This window comes from Saccostrea cucullata, unplaced genomic scaffold, assembly GCF_032062105.1.
Source record: "Saccostrea cucullata isolate Sc308-1 unplaced genomic scaffold, CSIRO_AGI_Scuc_v1 ctg11814, whole genome shotgun sequence".
Classification (NCBI taxonomy): Eukaryota; Metazoa; Mollusca; class Bivalvia; order Ostreida; family Ostreidae; genus Saccostrea; species Saccostrea cuccullata.
This window is the reverse complement of record NW_026922835.1, coordinates 12,235-20,972: the sequence shown is the minus strand read 5'-3', so window position 1 is coordinate 20,972 and position 8,738 is coordinate 12,235. Positions and strand designations below refer to the sequence as shown.

Below are 8,738 nucleotides of genomic sequence, written 5' to 3'. Positions count from 1 at the left end.
AGTCCCAAACTTGGATCCACCAATAGAAATAAAAACTGAAGTAAAAGTGGAAGAAAGTCCAATGATTATTGATGAGGTTCAGTCTTCTGGACCAAGAGGAGAACCACAGATTGAAAGTAGTCATGTTACGGTACGTATTTTATATCTTTGTACATTATATAAATGGTGCCTGTTTTGGAGGGTAACAGTTGAAATTGGCACCCCAAGAAAAACCATTGTCAACCGATGCTTTTAAAAAATGAGTTAACTGCTCCAAGTTATGTTTTATCATATAACAAAGGTTAAAATAACTTTCATCATGTTCATTCCGTTATGTGCATGTACTTGTAATTGAACAACAGTGTACACAATAACTAATTTAACCTTTGAAATGAAATTTCTTATTTTTATGCGCTCGGATCGATAGATTCCGGGCGTATATTGTTTTTGTCCTGTCTATTTGTCTGTTGTCAACTTTAACCTTGGCCATAACTTTTGAACAATAAGAGATAGAGACTTCATATTTGGTATGCATACTCCACTAATAAAGTCCTTTCAAATGACATCAAGATCAATGACCTTGTGACCTTGACTGTGACCTATATGCTAAAAATAGCTTTTTCCACTGTTTGTCATAACTTTTTAACCATAGGAGATAGGGACTTCATATTTGGTATGCATACTCCACTAATAAAGCCCTTTCAGTTGACAACAAGGTCAATGATCTTGTGACCTTGACTGTGACCTATATGCTAAAAATAGCTTTTTACTCTTTTTGCCATAACTTTTGAACCAAAGGAGATAGGATCTTCATATTTTAGATGCATACTCCACTGATTAAGGTCTTTCAAATGACACCATGGTCAATGACCATGTGACCTTGACTGTGACCTAATTGCTAAAAATAGCTTTTTACACTTTTTGCCATAACTTTTGAACCATAGGAGATAGGAACTTCATATTTGGGATTCATACTCCACTGATTAAGTTCTTACAAATGACACCATGGTCAATGACCTTGACTGTGACCTATATGCTAAAAATAGCTTCATACATTTTTTTGCCATAACTTTTAAACCATAGGAGATAGGGACTTCATATTTGGGATGCATACTCCACTGATTAAGTTCTTTCAAATGACACCACAGTCAATGACCTTGTGACATTGACTGTGACCAATATGCTAAAAATAGATTTTTTGAACTGTGTTGCCACCGGGAGCATAGTGTTTCACAAACACATCTTGTTTTTCAAACAAATTATAAGGATATCTGCCTTTCCAATACATAATTATAATTGAAAGTTAATATTTCAATATTATAATGTATTTTTAGCTCACCTGAGCTGAAGGCTCAAGTGAGCTTTTCTGATCACATTTTGTCCGTCGTCTGTCTGTCTGTCTGTAAAGTTTTCACATTTTCGACTTCTTCTCAAGAACCACTGGGCCAATTTTGACCAAACTTGGTACAAAGCATCTTTGGATGAAGGGGAATATAAATTGTTAAGATTAAGGAACATATCCCCTCGCAAGGGGAGATAATCAAGATAAGAGGCCCTGGGGCCACATCGCTCACCTGAGCAATTGGCTAGGAAAAAGCACAGATCAGATTAGAACTAAAAGTAAACTGGGAGGGGGGGGGGCTTGAATTTTACATCCCTCTCACCAAGGGGGTCATAATTTGAACAAACTTGAATCTACACTACCTGAGGATGATTCCCTATAAATATAATGAAGCCTGGCTTTGAGGTACTTGAAAAGAAGATTTTAAAAGGTTTCCACATATGTTCCTATGTAAAATTTTGATCCACCATTTTGGCCCCATCCTTCCCCCAGGGGTCATGATTTGAACAAAATTGAATCTACACTACCTGAGGATGATTCCACATAAGTTTCATCTTTCCTGGCCCAGTGGTAGAAGAAGATTTTTAAAGATTTTTCCTATATATTCCTATGTTAAACTTTTATTGGCCATTTTGGCCCCACCCTACATGTACCTCTGGGGGTCATGTATTGAACAAAGTTGAATCTACACTACCTGAGAATGATCCCACATGAGTTTCATCTTTCCTGGCCCAGTGGTATTTGAGAAGAAGATTTTTAAAAAAAATTTCTTATATATTCCTATGTAAACTTTGATCGGCCATTTTGGCCCCAGGGGTCATGATTTGAACAAACTTGAATTTACACTACCTGAGGATGATTCCACATAAGTTTCATCTTTCCTGGCCCAGTGGTACTTGAGAAGAAGATTTTTAAAGATTTTTCCTATATATTCCTATGTAAAATTTAATGGGCCATTTTGGCCCCACCCTACCCCCGGGGGTCATGATTTGAACAAGCTTGAATCTACACTACCTGAGGATGATTCCACATGAGTTTCATCTTTCCTGACCCAAAGGTTCTTGAGAATAAGATTTTTAAAGATTTTCCCTATATATTCCTATATAAAACTTTGTTCGGCCATTTTGGCCCCACCCTACCTCCGGGGGTCATGATTTGAACAAGTTTGAATCTACACTACCTGAGGATGATTCCATATGAGTTTCATATTTCCTGGCCCAGTGGTTCTTGAGAAGAAGATTATTTAAAAATGCCATTAATTTTTCTCTAATTCATAATTATCTCCCCTTGGAAAAGGGCCTGGCCCTTCATTTGAACAAACTTGATTCCCCTTCATCCAAGGATACTTTGTACCAAGTTTGATTGAAATTGGCCCAGTGGTTCTTGAGAAAAAGATGAAAATGTGAAAAGTTTACGACGACAACAACGACAACGACGACAGACAACGGACAAATTTTGATCAGAAAAGCTCACTTGAGCCTTTGGCTCAGGTGAGCTAAAAAGGCAAAATTAGCGTTGGGGCATTAAAAAATCTTCTTCTCAAGAACCACTGGGCCAGTAAAGCTGAATCTTATGTAGAAGCATCCTGGGGTAGTGTAGATTCTTAATTGTTCAAATCATGACCCTAGGGGGAAGGGCGGGGCCACAATGGGGAATCAAAATTTTACATAGAAATATATAGGAAAAATCTTTGAAAATCTTCTTCTCAAGAACCACTGGGCCAGAAAAGCTGAAACTTATGTGGAAGCATCCTGGTACAGTATAGTGTAAATTCTAAATTGTTCACGTCATGACCCCTGGGGGAAGGGCAAGGCCATAATGAGGAATCAAAGTTTTACATAGAAATATATAGGAAAAATCTTTGAAAACCTTCTCAAGAGCACTGGGCCAGAAAAGCTGAAACTTATGTGGAAGAATTTTGGTATAATGTAGATTCTAAATTGTTCAAATCATGACCCCCGGGGAAAGGCCGGGGCCATAATGGGGAATCTAAAGTTTTATATAGAAATATAAAGGAAAAATCTTTGAAAACCTTCTCAAGAACCACTGGGCCAGAAATGCTGAAACTTATGTGGAAGCATCCTGGTATAATGTAGATTCTAAATTGTTCAAAAAAAGACCCCTGGGGAAGGGCAGGGCCACAATGAGGAATCTAAGTTTTATATAGAAATATATAAGAAAATTTTTGAAAAATTCTTCTCAAGAACCACTGGGCCAGAAAAAGTGAAGGTTATGTGGAAGCATTTTGGGGTAGTGTAAATTCTATATTGTAGGAATCATAGCCCCCAGGGGAAGGACGGGGTCATTATAGGGAATCAAAGTTTCACATAGAAATATATAGGAATTTTTTTTTGAAAATCTTCTCAGGAACCACTGGGCCAAAAAAGCTGAAACATATGTGCCCATGGAAGGATCATGGGGTAGTGTAGATTTCAAAATGTCTCAATTATGGTCAGTGGGGTAGGGTTGGGATGCATTATGTATAACAAGGGGGAAATCTGGTAAGGAACAGAATGGTCCACTCATGTGAGCGATTTGGTCCATGGGCCTCTTGTTTAATATCCATATCAAATTGTTCCAATATGTAAATATAATATGAAGACACAGTCCAAAAAGCAGTTAACAACACTTGAATATCACCTTAATTTAATTTACAGGTAGCTATTGTATACATGGTATATGTACTTACATTTAGCTTGAATTATCTAGCACATATAGTGAAGTCATATTTCACATGGTTCAGACTTTCAATGCAAGTCTATAAGGGCTGTTTATCATGTATATCATGTATATTGAAACGAAATTTTCATTGACAATAGATATTAAATAAACAATCATGATAAATATAACAAAAAATAGAAGCTAGAAATACTTTTTCTGTGTGGTACCTGTATTAGTTTTACATTGAAGCATCCCCAGAATATGTGGATTTAGGTTGTTATGTTAGGACTTTATTTGGCTAAAGTGAGACCAAAGCATTTGGTAGAAGTTGTCAAACTATAAAAGATTTTTTTAAGATGATAAAGAACAAGACCAATAGAACTCATGTAAACATTATGGCTCCTGGTTACTGTAAACCAAGTATTATACTCGTGCGATAAATATCCGCAAGTTCCGCGAGTATCCTCTGCTCGTGGTTATTTATCGTCGCGAACCAGTTGTTCATTATGTTTTATTTAGTCTAAGAGTTATTTGCCCTTTTTTCAATACCGATCCTGACGGTTCAATAATTAATCACGGAAGAACTCTTCTGTTATTGTACAAGAAGCGATTGAAATTTAATTTCAAACATTCAGAAAAAAAATAAAAACAAATGGCAAATCTAAAAATGATTAAAATGTCAATAATCATTTCAGCTTGTGTTATTATTGTTCATTTATTGTTACAGACCAGTCGAGATCCGAGGTAGCCAGGTTAATTACGGCTACTGTATACAGGGTTATTTTCGCCCCGTGTTATTTTCGCCCTTTTGCACTTGCGAACTATTTTGTCCCGTTTTAAATTCGCCCAGTCTTAGTTTTGTTTAAGAAATAATGCGATGTAATTTGAATTAGCTCCGTTTTAAATTCGCCCACTTCTGACGAGGATGAAAGGGGCGAAAATAAAACGGGGGCGAAAATTTCCCTGTATACAGTAATTATGGCCCAGTCCTGCTCTGTCCCAACCATCTATAATAATTGCCCCTTGGCTATGTAGATCTTGGAAAGCGTCGATTACCCAATAAGTATGAGGCACTTTAATAATTGAGAGTTTTAAATCAATTTTAATCTCCTAGATTTTTTTCCGATTTTCGTCTGAACGTTGTGAAAATGTGTATATGGAGTATACTCATGGTAAACATTTTACCCACTTTAGAGGTGGATATAAGATTTTAAATGGATGCAATGCACAGATTGTCTTGAAAAATGCGTAAGCAGACCTCATGCTACCATTTTACCTAGTTTATTGGCGGATATAAATTTTAATTTGATTCAAAAATACTCGTGGAAATAAAAAAAAATGTGACCACTCGTTCGCAGATATTAATCATCTCGGATTAGTTCTCTAGCGGTCAGTCGCGAATAAAAAATGACGTGTATACATAATAATTGGTTTACAGTACCTTTTCCATTACATGAATTGATTCATAAATTGTTCATTAGGCAAATGAAGTAATGATTTTTTTCATGTTTTAGAAAAGTTCAAAAGAATGTTTCATAACAGACGAAATAATTATCAAAGAGAAAAGTATCACCAAAGATAAAATGGAAGAAATGGGCTACAAGTTTTATAAGTGTGGAATTTGTCAAGAGACTTTTAGTGACCCTTTAGTCCTTCAGAGGCATGTTAGACAACACAAAGGACTACAAAGCGAATGCATAAAATGTGGATATTGTGAAAAGATTTTCTCTTGCAAAATGAGTGCATTTGCACATCTGAAATTTGTTCATGGTATCAGCTGCAATAAACCTAAAGCTGGAATGAAAGAGGCTAACTTACCAACGTATGAGAGGGAAGAAGAAGTTGTCAAAACTGTCAGAGTCGTTCGAACCAAAATACCTGAATGCAAGAAGTGTGGTAAAATCTTTTCCAACCTGGAGGCATTTGCACAACACAAAGAAAAAAGTAACTGTGTTAAAGTATCGTTTGTTTGCATTTTTTGTAAGCAGCCAGTTCGGGAAGAAACATTTGAAGAAACACAGTTTCCAAAAAACTTGATGTGTAATAAGTGTCAAACATTATGGGGCAATCTAAAATTGAACTCTGATACGACAGTGGCACAAAATAAGGAAGGGGATAGAAAGCTTAAAGATGCAGTGCACATAGATTTTCAGGGTTCAGCTCCAAAACAAGTCCGGAAGAAGGTAAAGGAGTCTTATTTTTGTGATAGTTGTCAGAAATCCTACACGCAAAAATCTACCTATATAAGGCACCTGAAACTGTTGCACAGCACTGTAAAACCATATAAATGTGATTTGTGTGAAAAGGCCTTTGTTTTCACCTCTTCGCTTTGTGAACATAGAGATACACATTTTTCAAACATGAAAACAAAAACATTTGCATGTGATAAGTGTCCAAAAACATTCAAAAAAAGAAATATTCTTAAACTGCATCAGCAGACACATGAGCCTGGGAAGTTTCCTTGTGATGTGTGTGGGAAGATCTTGAAATCCAAATGGAGACTCATAGATCATAAAAGATTACATACTGGAGAAAAGCCATTTCTCTGTGAGATTTGTGGGAAGAGATTTTGCAGTAGGTTTGCCAGAATTCTGCACATGAATACCCATGATTCCTCTACCAAGATTCTGTGTGAAATTTGTGGTAAACTTCTTGTTAAGTCTTGTTTTCGACATCATATGGTAAGGCACAGAATCCATGATGATTTGAGTTTGGAAACAAAATCACAAATTTCAGACATACCTTATGTTTGCGAATATTGCGGAAAGGGCTTTTGTGAAAGGTTGCGATATGAAAGTCACAAATTGAGCAAACATAAACATAAGACCAATGGCAGTCAATCAGAAGAGAACCATGTAAAAAAGAAAAATAATCATGGTCGACTTAGATGTAGCACTTGTGAAAAAACTTTCATCAATAAAATGTGTCTTCGAACTCATGAAGCCCTCCATCAAGGTCTGATGAACGTAGCTTGTGATAAATGTGGTAAGGTAATGCATAAACATTCTTTAAGGCGCCACATGTTAAAAATGCACTCAACTAGTCATGAGAAAAATTCTCATGCTCGACTTAAATGTAACACTTGTGAAAAAACTTTCATCAGTCAATCCAATCTTCAGAATCATGAAGACCTCCATCGAGGACTGATGAGGATAGCTTGTGATAAATGTGGTAAGGTAATGCATAAACATTCTTTGAGTCGCCACATGGTAAAAATGCACTCGAATGGTATTTAACCTTTATCATGAATGTTAATAAACAGGTTCATAACCATGATAATACATTAGGTTAATGTGTACATGGTGTAAGAGGAGTATTATTCAATAGAATATAAAAAATATTCAATAAAGTGTTTTTAAAAGTGTTTTACCATTTATTTATTTTATATGCTTATCTAAGCCATTGGGCTCAAAGAGTTTATGCTATAGCAATTTGTATTGTGTGCAGAAGCTCTTTGAAATATAGACCATATCTGAAGATACTTCTAAACAAAACTATGATAGATAAAATGGGAAATACAAACTAGAAAGTCTGCTATTGCAAGCATTGCCAAACAATAGCGTGTGTTGCCCTGAAGTCTTTGTTATCTTTGTTAATAAACTACTGCTTAATTAATATAGGATATGTTTGGGAAACACTGATGCCCCCCGTACGGCAACATAGCAAAGATTTAACTTTTCTTAAATGCAAATTTGATTGATTGGTACAAAAAATAGGGTATTCTTACTGGGAAAAAAATGTGTGAAATTTGAAAGTAAACCAATGTTCAGGTTTAAGTTTTATAGAAGTATAAAAATCTCCAAGGTCAAGGTCAAAAGGTCAAGGTAATTGGTATTCAGTGAGAAGTCTAATGTCACATAAATACTTATGTAGAGTAGGGAAGCCCTAGCCCTAACCGATTAGAAGTTATGGCCAAGGTAATTTTTTTTAAAAGTAGGTCAAACTCCAAGGTCAAAAGGTCAAAGTTCTTGTTATCAAATGAAAGGTCTTGAAACAAGAATTAATAAGGTAGGGTTTATATAGTTACTTGGGATGAAAATATAGGTCAGATCAAGCATCTGAAGCAAGTCTGGTATTGTCCATCCCTAGATGCATCATCCATGCAAGTTTGGTCTGGGTAGGGCTTATAGTTCCTTGGGAATGAACTTTAACCTGATCACTCATCTGGAAAATATAGGTCAGATCCAGCATCTGAAGCAAGTATGGTAGTGTCCATCCCTAGATACAGTCATCCATGTAAGTTTGGTCTGGGTAGGGCTTATAGTTCCTTGGGAATGGACCTGCTCCAAAAACTTTAACCTAGTCACTTATCTATAGCTAGAAAACGTAAAAAATATCAATGATAGAAATAAATGTTGGAATGTATCCAGTTTACTTTTCTTGCATATGTAACTAAGAAAGCTGAAAACCTACGATCCTCCCTCTCGAAATCTGCTGCCGTAAATTGTCTTACCAGCGTTTGGGGAATACTTTTGTTGACTCTGGGACAACGCTGCGGAAAACTGGACGAAATTTCTTTGCATGGTCAGAAAAATCAGTCAGAAAAGTTATGTTGAGATACATGTAATTTAAGATCTTTGGCGTTGTCGTGATTTAAATTTTGCTCGTTTATAAGAATTTTTTAATAATTAAATTTCATTATTTTTTGCGAAGAAAATTTTTGAGAGTGTTACTTTATTGCTAGCGCTCTCGAGTGTTAGCAACTACGTTAGTCCAAATCCTGGAATACGCATGCTCGGCTTCACGGTCGTGCATT

General features: G+C 36.0%; 1 protein-coding gene across 1 annotated transcript; it reads left to right on the top strand.

Moving 5' to 3' along the window:
* The first annotated feature begins 7 nt into the window (after nucleotides 1–7).
* LOC134262561 (zinc finger protein 616-like) lies at nucleotides 8–7,426 on the top strand. Its single transcript, XM_062744955.1, has 2 exons — nucleotides 8–130; nucleotides 5,497–7,426. Exons 1-2 carry the CDS (start codon nucleotides 62–64, stop codon nucleotides 7,216–7,218), a joined length of 1,791 nt encoding a protein of 596 aa, XP_062600939.1. The 5' UTR covers nucleotides 8–61; the 3' UTR covers nucleotides 7,219–7,426.
* The last annotated feature ends 1,312 nt before the right edge of the window (nucleotides 7,427–8,738 follow it).